Source organism: Hylobates moloch, unplaced genomic scaffold (assembly GCF_009828535.3).
Source record: "Hylobates moloch isolate HMO894 unplaced genomic scaffold, HMol_V3 SCAFFOLD_10, whole genome shotgun sequence".
Taxonomy (NCBI): domain Eukaryota; kingdom Metazoa; phylum Chordata; class Mammalia; order Primates; family Hylobatidae; genus Hylobates; species Hylobates moloch.
The window spans coordinates 104,460,343-104,478,179 of record NW_026652285.1 but is presented as its reverse complement, the minus strand read 5'-3'; the positions used below and the strand labels follow the sequence as shown (position 1 = coordinate 104,478,179).

The 17,837-nt window shown below is 43.1% G+C and overlaps 1 protein-coding gene across 7 annotated transcripts in view; it reads left to right on the top strand.

Annotated features, from left to right (window-relative positions):
- SETX (senataxin) overlaps positions 1–15,504 on the top strand; it is a 92,822-nt gene extending 77,318 nt beyond the window's left edge. For 6 of the 7 annotated variants that reach the window (XM_058444748.1, XM_058444749.1, XM_032165479.2 and 3 more), the window contains 6 exons: positions 73–165; positions 1,875–2,039; positions 5,495–5,593; positions 7,221–7,308; positions 7,434–7,520; positions 11,918–15,504. In XM_058444748.1, the coding sequence (XP_058300731.1) occupies positions 73–165; positions 1,875–2,039; positions 5,495–5,593; positions 7,221–7,308; positions 7,434–7,520; positions 11,918–12,664 (1,279 nt within the window). In that variant the 3' untranslated portion in view covers positions 12,665–15,504. The remainder of the gene's footprint in view (positions 1–72; positions 166–1,874; positions 2,040–5,494; positions 5,594–7,220; positions 7,309–7,433; positions 7,521–11,917) is intronic. The other variant, XM_058444750.1, reaches the window with a different exon arrangement.
- The last annotated feature ends 2,333 nt before the right edge of the window (positions 15,505–17,837 follow it).

The following is a 17,837-nucleotide window of genomic DNA, read 5'->3' as shown; positions in this document are numbered from 1 at the left end:
AAATTGTAGTAATACCAAAATATTTTCTTAAATCTTGACTTTATTCTGAATGTTGACTGCTTTTTTTTACAGACAGACAGAAGCCATTCGATGTTCATCAGACTGGCCATTTCAGCCGTACCTTGTGTTTGATGTCGGGGATGGTTCAGAAAGACGGGATAATGAGTATGTTCTCCTCTTGCCTCAGTCCTCTGTTAGTCCCAGAATTGTTACATGATTTGCATTCGTATTTCTGTTAAATGCATTTCCTATACTCATCTCTCTGCCTAGTGTCAGGGCACAGTCATTTTCACTTAAGTTGATGCTTCTTTTTTCTGTATAATGGGGATAATATTACCTAATGTCATAAGCAAGTGCTTGAGTAGATACTTGTTGAGCTCACAGCAGTGAGGGAAACAGACATGCCCATTGCAAGATGGTGATCTCATGGGAAGACAGGCCTTCACCAGGTAATCACCTAGGTAAGCAGTTATTCCAGTTGGGTTAAGTACTGTGAAGGCTAAGTATAAATTCAGTTGAATGAAGATGTGAAAGGGAGGAAGGAAGTAGTGACAGAGGTTGGATGGTATTGGGTTGTGAATAAGGGCATGTGTTCAGGTGGTCTGTATATGACAGCAAAGAGGAGTGGTGGTGTTGCTAGAAAGCAGCGATGTCAGAGGAGCTGGGGATTCTTGTGAGAGAGTAGGGGAGGAACGGTCTAGGGGCAGCATTTGTTGGCACAGATACAAGCACCACTCTGTCATGAAGTAGGAGGAAACACAAATCCCACTTCTACATCATGGGATGGCTGCAGAGCAGGTGGTGTCCTCAGGCAAGAATCAGGCGTTAGATAAGATACAGAGGTGGAAGTAGGGAACACTCATTGAAGAGGTTAAACATACAGAGGAGGGATTGGCCATGGGATTGTAGTGCTGGAGGGACTGCAGCCTAAAGGTTTTAATGGGGCCTGTTGGAGGAGAGCAAAGGATTGCGAGTTAAGCCCCAGAGCATCATGAGGAAGGAGGGTTATGAGTGGAATGTTGACCAGAAGGGTTAATCTGGGAGGGGACCAAGGAAAATGAAGATTTCAGGGATGGAAGAGATCGCTAGCTGACTGGGTTGTCCATTTAGTAAGTCTCAAAGTTAGGAGAATGGGTATTTAAGGCTCGTAAAGCAAGGCGGGTAAGGTAGCCTCAGGAATCAAGGGATGGGGCAGTGCATCCCCTGGTCTTGGTGCATTTTGGGTCCGGTATGGTCGTGAGGGAGCATGTGGTTTCAGGAGGGGTTGAGAGTGCAGGATACGAGGCTGGTGAGGACTACAAAGAGGACATGAACCTGCTCCAGGGCCCCATGTGGTTCAACTGGGGTCAAATGGGACACATCCTTCACACTGAGTCTGTGTGGATGGCAGCTGCTCGGTTGTGTGGTGTGTGTTGTATGCAGCCAGTGGTGAGGGACAAGGAAGATCGTACATCTAAAGCATTTTCTCAGTGTTCGGAAGATAGTTAATCCTTAATTCATGTTAGCTATCTCTTATTCACATCTTTGTTCTTATTAATACTGCTGTTCTTACTACTGCTCTCCCTGTTTTAACAGATGGAGAAAGTGATGCCTGAACTTCAGTTGATTTCAAACTCTTTTCTCTCTACAGCTTCATTTTTCACTGGGCATTTCACATGTATTCACATTCGCCATAGTATTTTCACATTTATTCATATATACCACATTAATGGTCATTGTAACAGCCTCTTGGAGTCACTGCTAGCTGAATAAAAGATGAAGCCCATCTGCCTGCCCTTTACTATAATGGGAAACAAACTCAGTAGAACTTAAGTTAGCAATTAGCCTGCTATTAGTTTTGATAACATTGTGTTTTCTTTTTCCATCTTGTTTAGCTCGTATATAAATGTTCAAGAAATAAAACTGGTGATGGAAATAATTAAGCTTATTAAAGACAAAAGAAAGGATGTTAGTTTTCGAAACATTGGCATAATAACGCATTACAAGGCCCAGAAGACGATGATTCAGAAGGATTTGGACAAAGAGTTCGATAGAAAAGGGTGAGGTATTTTTATAAATATTTCCAGTTTTCTTGTTGAATTAGAATGAAAGGATATAGAAGGAAAGAAGAAAAGGGAAACTCTTAAGGAATTGGTGATACGGCACAAGGAAGCTGGAATGCTGCTGGCTTTCATAGACTTGTGCTGTGTAGCTCCTGGGTAGACAGGGTACTTCCTGGCAGTTGGCATGTCAGCATTCTCCTTGGCAATGAATGGAATTGACTAAGAAACTTGCCAGGTCTTTACGTTTTAGTTCCATGACTTGTTCATCTGAATTCTTGTTCTAGCAAGACTAAAAGTGACATTTCACTTTAAATAAATGATTTAACCCTTGTATTGCCTTTATGTGTAGAATGAAGATCATGTTTTTTTCCTTCTTACCTCAACAGTAAAATTAAAGATTAAATATTGGAAATCCATGACCTTAAAATCATCTTTTTTTTTTTTTTTTTTTTGAGGCGGAGTCTCGCTCTGTCACCCAGGCTGGAGTGCAGTGGCGCGATCTCGGCTCACTGCAAGCTCCGCCTCCCGGGTTCACGCCATTCTCCTGCCTCAGCCTCTCCGAGTAGCTGGGACTACAGGCGCCCGCCACCACGCCCGGCTGATTTTTTGTATTTTTAGTAGAGACGGGGTTTCACCATGGTCTCGATCTCCTGACCTCGTGATCCGCCCGCCTCGGCCTCCCAAAGTGCTGGGATTACAAGCATGAGCACCGCGCCCGGCCAAAATCATCTTAACTTAGAAGCACACAGACTACCAAAATCGAATCTAGAAAACAATAGAAAATCACACCTATAGGCTGGGTGTGTTGGCTCACACCAGTAATCCCAGCACTTTGGGAGGCTGAGGCGGGCAGATCACCTGAGGTAAGGAGGTTGAGACCAGCCTGGGCAACATGGTGAAACCCCATCTCTACTGAAAAAAATACAAAAATTAGCTGGGCGTAGTGGGGCGCTCCCGTAGTGCCAGCTACTCGGGAGGCTGAGGTAGGTAAATTGCTTGAACCCAGGAGGCGGAGGCTGCAGTGAGCTGAGATTGCCCCACTGCATCACTCCAGCCTGGGTGACAGAGCGAGATTCCATCTCAAAAAAAAAAAAAAAAGAAAAAAAAAAAGAAAAAATCAGACCTATGTAACAAATAATGAAACATTTCCCAATAATGAAAAGCCCAGAACCAAGCTAAGCTGGTGAATTCTATCAAATATTAAAAGAAGAATGAACACAAGTCATTCTCACATGCTTCCAATAAATAGAACCCTCAAATTCATTTTTTGAAGCCAGTATTACACTGATACCAAAGCCAAGGGAAGGTATCACAAGAAAACTACAGATCCAAATCCCTTATGACTAGATACAAAAATCCTCAACAAAATAGTGACAAACTGAATTCAGCAGTTTATTACAAGTATTTATACATCAAGACCAAGTAGGATTTATCCCAGCAATGCAAGATTGCTTCAACGTATGAAAATCAATATGATATACTGTATTAGAAGAATGAGGAGACCCACATAATCAGCTCAGTGGATACAAAAAAAAAATTGCACAGAACCCAAAACGCTTTGATGATTAAAAAAAAAACTAAGAATACAAAGGAACTTTTTTTATTAATAAAAGGCATTTACAAAAAACTCATAGCTAACATTATACTTCATGGTAAGAATGAAAGCCTTTCCTCTAAGATGAGGAAAGATGTTTGAAACTCTTACTACTTTTTTTCAACATTGTACTAGAGGTTTTAGCCAGAGCAGTTAAGTAAGGAAAAGAAATAAAAAGCATCTTTGTTGGAAAGAAAAAAGTAAAACTATCTCTTTTCATAGGTGGCATGATCTTATTTCTAGAAACCCTAACAAAACCACTCAAAGACACTGTTAGAGATAATAAGCTTAGCAGGATACAAGATTAATATATGGAAGTTGATTATATTTTGATGCAACTAGCAATGAACAGTCTGAAAAGGAAGTTGAAACAATTCCATTTACAATAACATCAAACAGAATAAAACACTTCGGAATAAATGGAACCAAAGAAGTGTAAGACTTGTACGCCGAAAACTGCAAAACATTGTTGAAAGGAATTAAAGAACACCTAAATAGGCCGGGTGCAGTGGCTCATGCCTGTAATCCCAGCACTTTGGGAGGCCCAGGTGGGTGGATCACCTGAGGTCAGGAGTTCAAGACCAGCCTGGCCAACATGGTAAAACCCTGTCTCTACTAATAATACAAAAATTATCTGGGCATGGTGGCACACGCCTGTAATCCCAACTACTACAGAGGCTGAGGCAGGAGAATCACTTGAACCCGGGAAGCGGAGGTTGCAGTGAGCTGAGATCGCTCCATTGCACTCCAGCCTGGGCGATGACAGCGAAATTCCATCTCAAAAAAAAAAAAAAAAAAAAAAAAACCCACCTACATAAATGTGAAGACATCCTGTTTTCATGGACTGGAAGACTTAGTGTTGTTTTGTTTTTTTGCATTTTTTGTGTTTTTTCATTGTTAGTAGAGACAAGGTCTAACTAAGTTGCCCAGGCTGTTCTCAAACTCCTGAGTTCACACAGTCTTCCTAAAGTGCTTGGATTACAGACATGAGCTACCATGCCCAGCCAGAGACTTAGTATCAGCATGACCATTTCTGTAAAAAAGGCAGTTGTAATACATCTGTAGATCGATTTGGGGAGCGCTGCCACCTTAACACCAAGTCTTAGTAAATAACTTGTACTATGTGGTACAGTGAAATACTAATGAAAAAAGGGATGAAGTTCTGTTACATGCTACAACATGGATGAACTTTGGAAATGTTATGCTAAGGGAACAGTCACAAATAATCACATTTCGTAATTCCATTTATGTGAAACTCACAGTATAAGAAAATCTGTAGAGACAGAAAGTAGATTAGTGGTTGCCAGGGAATGGAGAGAGGAGAAAATTCAGGCTAACCTCCAAGAAAATATTTTTACAATTTCTTAGCAGCCGAGCATGGTGGTGCATGCATCTCCTCAGGAGGCTGAGGCAAGGAGGATTGCTTGAGCCCCAGAAGTTTTGAGTCCAGCCTGGGCAATGTAGTGAGACTCTCTCTCTCTTTTTTTAAGTTTCTTAAAAAATAAAGACTAAGGCCAGGCATGGTGGCTCACATCTACAATCCTAACATTTTGGGTGGGTGAGGTGGAAGGATTGCTTGAGGCCAGGAGTTTGAGACCAGCCTGGGCAACATAGCAAGACCCCATCTCTACAAAACATGGAAAAATTAGGGTAGTGGTCCATGCCTGTAGTCCTAGCCACTTAGGAGGCTGAGACAGGGCTCAGGTGTTCAAGTTACTGTGAGCTATGAATATGCCGCTGCACTCCAGCCTGGATAGGAGTGAGGCTAGACTGAAAAGCCAAAAAACTAGTTTATAAATATGTATATTTAATAATTATCTTCCTTTTTCCAGTAAATATGTTTCTGTTTTGTAAATAGACCAGCAGAAGTAGATACTGTGGATGCATTCCAGGGTCGGCAGAAGGATTGTGTTATTGTTACATGTGTCAGAGCAAATAGCATGCAAGGTTCAATTGGGTGAGTTACTGTCATTGTTGCTCTTTTATACTTTTATACATTGTTACTTGTTTATAATTCAGGATTAGGTTCATTATCACTGTTGGAGAACACCATTTGCTTTCTTAATTTTCTTTTGTGAAAACCTGTGTAATACTATGTAAGTTTCTCTTTTAAGTTGTGAAATAGACCCACTGTTAGATCTTGGTGCAATCTTGGCCCACTGCAACCTCCACCTCCTGGATTCAAGCGATTCTTCTGCATCAGCCTCCCAAGTAGCTGGGACTACAGGCATGTGCTACCACGCCCAGCTAATTTTTGTATTTTTCTGTAGAGACAGGGTTTCGCCATGTTGCCCAGGCTGATCTCAAACTCCTGAGCTCAAGTGCTCCACCCGCTTGGGCCTCCCAAAATGCTGGGATTACAGGCGTGAGTCACTGCGCCCGGCCTTAGTGTCTTTTATATTAACCCATTTCATAGTGTGAATCTGTTCTTTTATTTAATAAGATTCAAATAAATAATTAGATTATACTTTGCAGAGGCATGTTACTCTCCATGGTATGTGTCAAAGTGTCATTGTTTTCTGTGTTTTCCTGCTTTGGCTAAGTTTGTTCACCTTAACTACTGTCAGTTTATTTAAGATGCCAAGGACACCTGTATGAGTGACAGAAAATAACCCAAGCCCAAGACTCTTACATGATTATTTGTTCCTTGTCATGAGAAGCAGACAGGATTTACAGGTTATAAATTAGTTTGTTTTCAAATAAAATAGTAACTAATCTTTGCCCCTCCCTGGGATGGGCTGCATATACAGAGACCAGTTATATCTCGGTCAGTTTATAAATAGTCCTTTCTTTCCTAGCTAATTTGAAATTTCACTTTTATACATCAATTCTATTTCTGAGCTCTTTTTCTGATCTATTGAAATATTTATCTGGTGTTCATGTATTTCTACACTAGTTCTACAATATCTTAACAATCCAGATATATTTAAATGTAAGAATAAAGTGATTGGGCTGGTACCACATTTTTAGGATTTTTCAAAGCTTCAAGATTGCACTGTTAAAATTTCCAATGGTCTCATCCAGGTAAAAATAGGAAATTGATAGATACATCACTTTGAAGGAAGCCCCGAGGTTTTGGTTTGTTTCCTGTTTTTAATAGGAATTCTTCTGTGCCCGGTACCCTGTATTGGGACGGAGAGTAAGAAAGCACTGTGACTTCTAGAGGAGTGGAGGAGTCCCGGAAAAGCTGCCTGCAGTCCACCTGTGTCTCACATGGGCATGCTGAGTCATTCTAGAGTCCACCTGTGTCTCACTGGCTTGCTGAGTCACTCTAGAGTCCACCTGTGTCTCACATGAGGATACTGAGTCTAGAGTCCACCTGTGTCTCATATGGGCACGCTGAGTCATTCTAGAGTCTACCTGTGTCTCACGTGAGGATGCTGAGTCATTGTAGAGTCCACCTGTGTCTCACATGAGGATGCTGAGTCATTCTAGAGTCCACCTGTGTCTCGGGCACGCTGAGTCATTCTAGATTCCACCTCTGTCAGACACTGGCACGTTGAGTCATTCTAGAGTCCACCTGTGTCTCACATGGGCATGTTAAGTCATTCTAGACAAAGAAGGAGCTCTTTTTTATTGCCTAGATTCCTGGCAAGTTTGCAGAGATTGAATGTCACCATCACACGAGCCAAGTACAGCCTCTTCATCCTTGGACATTTGAGGACCCTGATGGTAGGTACCAGAGAGCTCAGAAGTTTACCCATTGTTACTGTTGTTGGATTGAGTTTTTGTTCTTATTTTCCATCAAAGTGTAAATGATTTCTGGATTACAAAATAATGGTTGTTATGTTTTCCAGCAACTTCTTCCTAGGAGCTTTTGTGTACACGTGAACCATTCGCCTTTTTTCAGCCCAGAACCCAAGTATCTACACTGGGCTCTCAAGGTGACCATTTTAAAACAAATTATCCACATCATAGGATTATTGTTAAGAAGGTATATTAAACCCACAAATGTAAAGTGCCATAGCAATTGCTCGGCACTTAGTAAACACTCAGTAAATGTGGCTGTTATTAGCCCAGCTTAATGCCAGAGAGAGTTTGCAGGCGCGTGCTCTGCTCTGCTTTTCTGCTGGCACTGGGAGCCGTGCTGCTCACTCTGTTTCTCCAGCACTTAGCGCCTCCGGCATTCTTCTGCCGGGACAGGCGCCCCTCTGGAAGAGGTGTACGAGTTTCCAACTTTAGTAGACAAATGGTACAGCTTAATTCACTGATATCACAGCTAGATGTAGCACATATTTGCTGTTTGTCTCATTGGGGTAATAACTTTGTAGTTTTCCTCATTTCTCTTTTTTATAAAGTCATTGATTTCATCTAAGAAGAGCCAACTTGGTGGCTTTTTTTCTCTGGTTTTGGTTCCTGCCACCAGGTGGCGCTCAGATACACCTTTCTCGTGTCATTCCTCCTCTATCACCTCCAGCCTTTGTCGTTTGTGTGCCTACTCTGAAGTTTTAAAAGCTGTGTACCGTTTATTTTTATGTACCTCCTATTTTTAAGTTGATAGAAAAAATCTTTGTAAGTTTAAATATTACTGAAGATTATGCTTCTGATGTATTATCAATATTGACATTTTAAAATACAGCAATTAAAATAATTACATCACTTTTAAATATATCCAGTGGAATAGAAGGCAATATTATTTTATTTTTTCCTCTCTTTGAAATTGTACTTCCATTCCTACTTGTTTAGGATAAGATTCACTGGGGTAATCTCTTTTTAGAATTAAAAGCCTTTAATCTCACTGATCTCCACCTCTCTCACAAAAATTTCTGTATAACTTGAAAGTTTAAAAAGTTGTTTTACCTTTTTTTTTTTTTTTTTTTTTGAGACAGGGTCTCACTCTATCACCCTGGCTGGAGTGCAGTGGCAGAATCACAGCTTACTGCAGCCTCCGCCTCCTGGATTTAAGCTGTTCTCCCACCTCAGCCTCCTGAGTCGCTGAGACTATAGGCGCATGTACCACCACACCCAGCTAATTTTTGTACTTTTAGTAGAGAAAGCATCTTACCATTTCGTCCAGGCTGGTCTCAAACTCTTGGGCTCAAGTCATCCCACCTCGGCCTAAAAAGTTGATTTTTATCACTATTTGGGGAGCCCATGTGAAGGGTGCATGCAACCTCTCAGTACTTTGCAACTTCCTGTAAATCTATAGTTATCTCAAAATATAGGTTTGGATTTTTAAAAATTGCTTTTCCTGTGACCATAAGGATCTGAGTGTTAAAACGTGATCTCTTATCAATTGAATAGCCTGTTAACACTTACTTGTACAGTTGAGCAAAACAAGACAAATATATTTAATATCACAGATTTTGATAATGTTTAAACCTGAAAAGCAAATGAAATGTTACTAGAGATACATCTTTCAGTGATGCCTTGATTAAAGGAGCCTTCATGGGCACTACTGTTTTTCATCCTCCCTTAATTTGGCACCTCAGGGTGTTGATGTGTCTTGGCAATACACTCTGGATGGATGAGGCCCATTGTGATTGTGAAGGGTGGGGTGCAGGAGGCAGGGCAGCCCGAGGAGGACATGGGAAGCTGGGGTTTAGAAGGTTATTCCGTAACCCTTTTTCACATTCCGTTTAGACAGTGTTTGGGAGCCCCTGGGTCACACTTCCACAACTGTGCAGACCACTGACTCCAGCTCATGGCACCAACACTGTTTTCACTCTAGGAAGGCAGTGCTACAAAAAGAGACAGACTAGAATCTGAAACTTCCCGATTTGTCAGCTGGGCTTTCTAACTTTTTTTGTCCTTGGGCTTTTTCTTTGTTGTTTTGGGGATTTGTTTGTTTTTGTTTTTAATTTTTTAGCCTAGTTCCCCTTATGGAAATGGGATCAATCATTAAAGTGTTTGATTTCCTCCGAGAAACCAAGGCTAATAGTGCCTGCTCAGAACGGTTTTTGTGATCTTAGGAATGGATTAAACACCAAGTTTAGGTGTAGTAAACTTAGCAAAAATAGCAAGGCCATCTGCTTCACGTGTGTGTTTGAGCCACAGGCTAAGGATCTTTAGAGATCTGAGTGAGAAAGAGAACTGAGCCCCAGAGCCTGACGCTCCCTCCACAGACCTGTCTTCAATATGCCAGCTACTGGGCCAAGCATTTTATTCTGGTCACATGACTTTCTCCAGACCTTGAAAAACTACTGTGAAGTCAGCTTATTACCATAGTTTATCAAATTTAAGAAACCATTCGTTATAATATGCACCACTATTTTATGTACCATTATTAGACTATGACACAGTGCCTTATTTTCACTTAGAACTTTCATATTTATTGAAAGGACTCTCTTAATACTTTAGACAGATTTTTATCATATTCTTATCCATACATAGAAAATACAAGTAAAATAATAGGTTAAGATATTCCTAAAAATATTTCACTTTCAGAATCTAGCATGAGTGAATCACTTCCCAATCCATAGTCATCAGTGTTGTCATTCATCCCCAGTGCAGTAATAAGGTTGGCAATTTAGCATTTGCTAAGAGTTTCACCATTGTCTCCAGGATTTTCTTAGGGCCCTTGATCTCCAGTGTATAAGGTTTTTTTTGTTTTTTTGTTTTTTTTTTGAGACAGAGCCTCACCTTGTTGCCCAGGCTGGAGTGCAGTGGCACGATCTCAGCTCACCTGCAACCTCCGCCTCCTGGGTTCAGGCGATTCTCGTGCCTCAGCCTCTCAAGTACCTGGGATTACAGGTGTGCGCCACCACACTTGGCTAATTTTTGTATTTTTAGTAGAGACGGGGTTTCACCATGTTGCCCAGGCTCGTCTGGAACCTCTGACCTCAGGTCATCCGCCCACCTCGGCCTCCCGAAGTGTTAGGATTACAGGCGTGAGCCACTGCACCCGGCCCAGTGCATAAGTTTTAATGCTGGTGTTATCTTGTCTTATCAGAAAATGTCTGTAGAAGGTTTTCAGGCGAGATTTTTAAGTGGTTTATTGACTAAAAGTCTAAGGGTTATAATTGCCTCCTCATGAAATCTCCAAGGATAAGTACATGGCCAAGAAGCTCCCTAAGGTCAGAAATGGTAAAATGTGAAAGCAACGTGCACTTTAGAATCCATTAAATAAAATATTACTCCTGTTTTACAGATGAGGAAACAGGCTCTGAGGTCAAGTGACTTGACCAAGGTGACACAGCAAGTAAATACTGTGCAGCCTCACTGCTTCCCTAACATACCTTTAATGAATAGGACAGGAGCCCCCATGAGAGGCTTCTGAAGAAACTGTCGGGAAGAGAGGAGAGATGCATGCGTTTGGCGACTTTCCCGAGATGGAGTTTAGTATCTTAAGCTCCTGTAGGAAACAGGCAGAAAGTGAGATGATATCTTGAGATCTCAGTGGATGAAGATCTTTTAGCCATTTGGGGTTTGGGAGGCCTTTGGAAATCCAGTGAAAGCAATGGGCCTTTTTCTAGAATAGTCACATGCACTCAGAAGTTTGCTTTCTGAAACCAGACCTTCCTGTTTCAGAATGTTAGTCCTGCCAAGAGCTGTAGGCAGTACTCTAGATCACCAGTGTCCAAAAGACCTTTCTGTGATAATGGAAATGTTTTGTGTCTGCACTGCTCAGTACAATAGCCATTAGTCATGTGTGACCGCTGTGTACTTGAAATGTGGCTGATGCAATTTAGGAACAGAATTTTTTATTTTGTTTTATTTTAATTTATTGAAATATAAGTAGCAACATGATGCTCCTAGTGACTAGTGCAGACCTGCATTGCAGTTGAATGCACTGATAAAAATGGTTAAAGTTCGGCCAGGCATGGTGGCTCACGCCTGTAATCCCAGCACTTTGGGAGCTGAGGCGGGCGGATCATGAGGTCAGGAGATCGAAGCCATCCTGGCTAACACGATGAAACCCCCGTCTCTACTAAAAATACAAAAAATTAGCCGGGTGTGGTGGCAGGCGCCTGTAGTCCCAGCTACTCGGGAGGCTGAGGCAGGAGAATGGCGTGGACCGGGGAGATGGAGGTCTCGGCCAAGATCGCACCACTGAACTCCAGCCTGGCGGCAGAGAGAGTCTCTGTCTCAAAAAAAAAAAAAAAAGTTGAAGTTCTCCATTATAGGTTGTGACCAGGTCTTATTTTTTAGGAATGGGACTTTATCATTTTGTATTCAAATTTATTTTTTCCTTTCATCCTTGTCTGACGAGTAATGAATCTTGAGAATCTGTTCCTACAGTAATATATATTATTTGTTCAGAAATGAAAGCTGGAACTCTATGCTTCCCAAGCAGTGTTTCTTTGGGGTGTAATTATTTCTCCTTTCTCATTGTTTCAAGGAAAACCAGCATTGGAATCAGCTGATTCAGGATGCTCAGAAGCGTGGTGCCATTATTAAGACCTGTGACAAAAACTATAGACATGATGCAATGAAGATTCTGAAACTCAAGCCTGTGCTGCAGAGAAGTCTCACTCACCCTCCCACCATAGCCCCAGAGGTGTCCAGACCCCAGGGTGGTTTGCCCAGCAGCAAGCTAGACAGTGGATTTGCCAAGCCATCTGTGGCTGCTTCTCTATACCACACACCCTCTGACTCCAAGGAAACTACTCTTACTGTTACTTCAAAGGACCCTGAAAGACCTCCTGTTCATGACCAACTTCGGGACCCACGGCTGCTGAAGAGGATGGGCATTGAGGTCAAAGGAGGAATATTCCTATGGGATCCACAACCCTCGAGCCCCCAGCATCCTGGAGCAACACCTCCTTCAGGCGAGCCGGGCTTCCCTGTCGTTCACCAGGACCTGAGCCATGCACAGCAGCCCGCTGCTGTAGTGGCTGCTCTGAGCAACCACAAACCTCCCGTGCAGGGCGAACCTCCAGCTGCCAGTCCCGAGGCTTCCACGTGTCAGAGCAAATGTGATGACCCGGAAGAGGAGCTCTGTCACAGGAGAGAGGCCAGGGCTTTCAGTGAAGGGGAGCAGGAGAAGTGTGGTTCCGAGACCCATCACACCAGGAGGAACTCTAGGTGGGACGAGAGGAGACTGGAGCAGGAGGACAGCAGTTCCAAGAAAAGAAAGCTTTTATAGGAAAGCCCAGTGACATGGGCCAGCAGCCACAGCATATTGTAAACTGAAGATGACCAGCTCGTGGGAGCATCTAGATAAGCTTATTTGTTTTTTGTAAGGAGTTTGTGTGCTGTTGGAAAACATGGAAAATGCATCCTTAACACCTGAGCCTCTGGTCATCTTCAGTATTTTCTGTCATTTGCAAAAGCTTTCAGAGGGCATTGTGTATCAGTAATAATGTCCTTGAAATCAGAGACTGGAACTGTTGATCTCTTCGTCTTCTATAGACAAGGAGGTCAGACTGGAGTCAATGTTGTACAAGTTGAAATGTGTATTTGTATAGCAAATAACAAAATCCTTTTAAAATTTAGTCTAGTAGACCGCTTTTCTTTCACCTGTTTAAAATGTTAATCATTTTTTCAACAGAACAAACTTTATATTTAAAAAAAACAGATGGGAGGAGGGCAGGTCCTTTCAACCATTGTTAGGGCAAGACAGATTTATTTAACAGCCTAGCTTGGAATAAGCTGAGTTAGTGCTGGTGGGTCAGGTGTCTCTAGCTCTAGTTTAAAAAAAAAAAAAAAAAAAAAAAAAAAAAAAAAAAAAAAGCAAAAAACCCCCAAAAACCTGGAGTCTCCTAGGGGACACTTTGGGCAGCACGGTTTTGTTAGGTAAAGTCTTGCTGACATGGTGCATTTTTAGATACAGTGCATTGGCCCAGGGTATTATGTTTTTGTGATGAGTTCATTTACCTGTTTTAGTATGCACATAGTTCCCTAGCTAAAATTCCTATTCTTGAGAGAGAAGAAGATGGAGTGAAAGAATAATTCTTGAGCTACCATTCAAAGGCTCCCAGCATATTGTGAGCTTTGTGTGACTGGTGACGTACAGACACGTGGTTGGCAAATGCCAGATTAGCGCTGGGTCAGCTGTGGAAGAATCGCCTCAGCTTACAGATTGTCAGACAGATCTAACTAGTTTTCCAGAAAGCCTGGGATGCTGTGTGTTCAACACTTCCCAAGGGATTCTGATCACCAGGCAGCTTGGGAACCACTGGGGCAGGCCAAATAGAATATTTTGGGCGGGGAAGAAGCACCCGGTTTAAAATGAAGGGTAACCAGAGGAGTTCAGAACTGGGAAGAGAGTGGTAGACTTCCTGTGATCTTCAGAAATCATCTACCTGGTAAAAATACATGCTGTTTAGAATATCTGATAGGTGTTTCCAGCCACTATTAGAGGTGATAGTGCTTTGCGGGGGAAAAAAATTGGCCCTGGTGAATGGAGATCGAGGAAGCTCGGAACAAGGAAGGGGTGGGCTGCCTGATTTTGTCCAATTTTCCAAATATCCACACAGTGAATTGGAGTATCCTAAACCTGAGAATGTACAGTTGACAGTTGTAAAAACTAGGGGTCTGTAGTGAATTCTCTGCAGCCCCTTATCTCATTTGGGGGTAGGAAAATAGCTGAAGATTCATGTGCATTATTTGATATTTCCTTTGTCATCTGCTTTTTAAGCAAAAGAGGGTTTTGTGTTAGAAATTCTACTTGAGCAGATTGTAAAGAGCTTTAAAAAACAACTTTTGGTTGCCAAAAGTTTGAGCATTTGATTTCATTACCTGTGTCTCTCTCACTGGTGTCCGGACATCTGACTAATGTCAGCTGAACCAACTCCTGTAACTCAGGGAGCAGGTGACTTCCTAGAGTGCTTTGTCCCCAGAATCAGCTACTGCTTCCTGTGTGGGGGTGGAGAGTTTGTCTTTAGCCATGCAGTGTGCGACAGTTCAGGACGGGTAGGGATGGGCCCCACTCTGTCTGGGTCAAGGGCTCTATCAGCTTCTTCCATGTGCCTTTGGGAAGAAATCTCGTTCAAGTTTGCTTTTCTGTTATCTTGATGAAGTGCCCATTTTAGCAGACACTTGTAGTGGTGGCCACTTAGGGAATGTACAAACTCCTAAGCTTCTAAAGGGAGGCATGGCAAAAACAGTTGGGGTCAGGATGTCTCCCACTCTGCTCATGTTAATACTTTTAACACATGATTTGAGAAATAAGTTTTCTCTAAAACGCATATTTTGCTGCCACACACTGAACAATATTATTTGCAGTGAAGTTTGATGCCTGTTCTTACGTTGTGTTCAGCTGTTGGTTCACCACTCAGCAGATCTGATTCTGCAAGAATTAGTGGTAGAACTATATCATCCTTTCTAACGGACGAGCCTGTGTCCTGTGACGGCCTTTCACAGCAGAATGCGGTTGCACCTCACATTACTTTTGAAACTTCACTCGTTCCAGTTGGTACAAGTATTTGCCAAAGCCATTTCCTGTGTTCACCGTGACCCTTCCTGATGTGGCTGTCAGCGCAGCGTTGTTGAACAGGGCTATTCTTTTTACAAGGTGTAAAGTGTGGCTCTTTGCTTCGTCTTTCCATGGCATTAAAAGAAAGTTCCCTGCCTTCTTTCAATATTAGTTATTTCAAATGAATATGTGCTACTTAAAAACTTGTTTTGTCTCTTTGTATATAATTTGCCTTGGATTTATTGTGCACAGTTTGTTGAGTTGTATGTTTTTGTGAATTATCAGGAGTAAATTTGACAAGTACATGTGAATAACCTCCTGTAAATGAATTTTATAACAAAAATGTACTGAACTATTTTTTAAAGTTGTGTGGATTAGCAATTTTTTTGCTATAGCTTTGACTTTTCTATGCTGTGAATTACTAGCTGCGATTTGGCAAACATTAACCCTGTTGTCTTTGTTAAACCCTAAATTTTAAGAGGAAATGGCAGAATTAGAAGCAGAAACAAGAAGACGGACATGGATTAGAAGTTATGTATTACGAAGTAAACTGCAAGGTACTAACATCATTTCGTCTGCCATTTGGTTTGCTTTATGCTGAAATTACTTGGTGGGGATTTGTGCAATTCAGATATAAGAAGTTTCATTATCCAGCCCGACCCTCCTTCCTAGCTGCTTTTGGAATCTTCTCTGTACAGTAATGAGGTGCCTTGAGGCCAGCTGTGCTGTTTTGTTACAGAATGAAGTTTGGTCCAACAGAAATATGTGCTGATCATTAGGCTGGAATTGGGGTGGAGGTGAGATAGGAGGAACAGATGAACAGTGACCCGTGAAAGGAGCTCCCGGAAGCACTGGTGGAGGGACAGGGTAGAATTGCCCTGGCCAGGGGTAATTGCTGATGGTTATAGAAGTGGAACACACTTCATAAAGCAATAACTTGAGGAAGTGTAGTCAGCTTCCCCACACTTGTGCCTGTTAAAAGGCACTTGACCTCTGCTTCCGTGTCTCATTCTGTACCCAGAAGCGTGTGCACACAGCCCACTTGGCCTGCTTGGCTTGTTCAGTATGCATACACAAATTACCAGGGAGGGTAAAATGGTGTGTTTGGGACTTAGGGGGAGTAATAAATTTGCCCAACGGCTGGGCGAGAGATGAGTGCTGCATAGTAGTCATTTGTGGAATTTGTTACTGCGGCAGCCTTAGTGATGGTTTTTGAAGTCACCAGACATGTCTCTCCTGACCCATCTGCCCCCACGATCGCCCCCACCTCCTGGGTTTCACCATTCATAGTTTGAGGAATAAATGATTCAGGGAGGAAACTAAAATTCAGCCTCAGCTTAAATAGAACTGATAGTGTTGTACAGCACCACACAGGCAGTTTCTGTACACAAGGGATCCCTCCATGACTCCAAAGACCTGAGTTACCGTCACCCTGTCCTACTATACAGATGGTATTTGCCAAGTCAAATGGCAGAAATGGCGTTCGTAGTTTGGGTGTTTGAAACTGCAGGAGGAGGAACTCTGTGTTGCTCTCCTGTCAGCTCAGTAGACAGTTACCTTTGTTTTCAAGCAGCATTACAACAGAATTGTCAGATTGGTAGTTTTCAGCCTTGAGTTTTCAACCTTAGGGAGCACATTGGGCTCACCTGGGGGGCTTTTTAAAAAAATTCTGAGGTCGGGCGCGGTGGCTCACGCCTGTAATCCCAGCACTTTGGGAGGCCGAGGCTGGCGGATCACCTGAGGTCAGGAGTTCAAGACCAGCCTGGCCAACATGGTGAAACCCCGTCTCTACTAAAAACACAAAAAATAGCCAGGTGTGGTGGCGGGCACCTGTGATCCCAGCTACTTGGGAGGCTGAGGCGGGAGAATCGCTTGAACCCAGGAGGCAGAGGTTGCAGTGAGTAGAGATCATGCCACTGCACTCCATCCTGGGTGACAGAACAAGACTCTGTCCCAAACAACAACCAAAAAAAAAAAAAAAAAAAAATTCTGATTGCCTGGGATCCATCCTAGCATTACTGATTTAGTGGTTTGGGGGTGCAGCCCTTGGTATTTTTGTGGTGTTTTGTTTGTTTGTTGTTTGTTTTTTGGTTTTTTTGAGACGGAGTTTTGCTCTGTCACCCAGGCTGGAGTGCAGTGGTGCAATCTCGGCTCACTGCAACCTCCGCCTCCCGGGTTCAAGTGATTCTCCTGCCGCAGCCTCCCTAGTAGCTGAGATTACAGGTTCCCACCACCACGCCCGGCTAATTTTTGTATTTTTAGTAGAGACGGGGTTTCACCATGTTGGCCAGGCTGGTCCTGAACTGCTGACCTCAGGTGATCCGCCTGCCTCAGCCTCCCAAAGTGCTGGGAGGCGTGAGCCACCGCGCCCGGCCCCACTATGAAGCCTTTCGTAAATATTAACCCTAACAACACCCCCGAGGTTCCCTGGATACTTGCTCTTTGCTTAGGAGAGCAGTGGTGAGGACCTGGGCTGTGGGCCCATTCATCTGTGGGTCTGTGGCCCGCTAGCCCGCCTGGTGCCCCTTCCTGCCTCCAGGAGGACGCAGCTGCACCCAGGCGGCCAGAGCAGAGCGGGCAGGATTTCTTTTCTTTCTTTTTTTTTTTTTTTTTATTATACTTTAGGTTTTAGGATTTCATCCTCCCTGTGCTCCTTCAGCTCCTCGGCTTGTGCAGAGAACCATACACACCGCCCCCGGTGGCCGTGGGCGGGACTGCAGCTGCCCCGCCCCTGTCGTTAAGGGGATGTGCCTGGGCCTTCACTGCACTCCACTAACTCCCACGTGTGACCCCTAGAGACAGGGCAGGCAAAGCCTATCCTCCTCAAAGGGCTGGAGGCAGAAACCCAGGGCCACCCCCACGCCAGGCTCCCTCAGGCACCTGCTTTTTCACAGCTGAACCA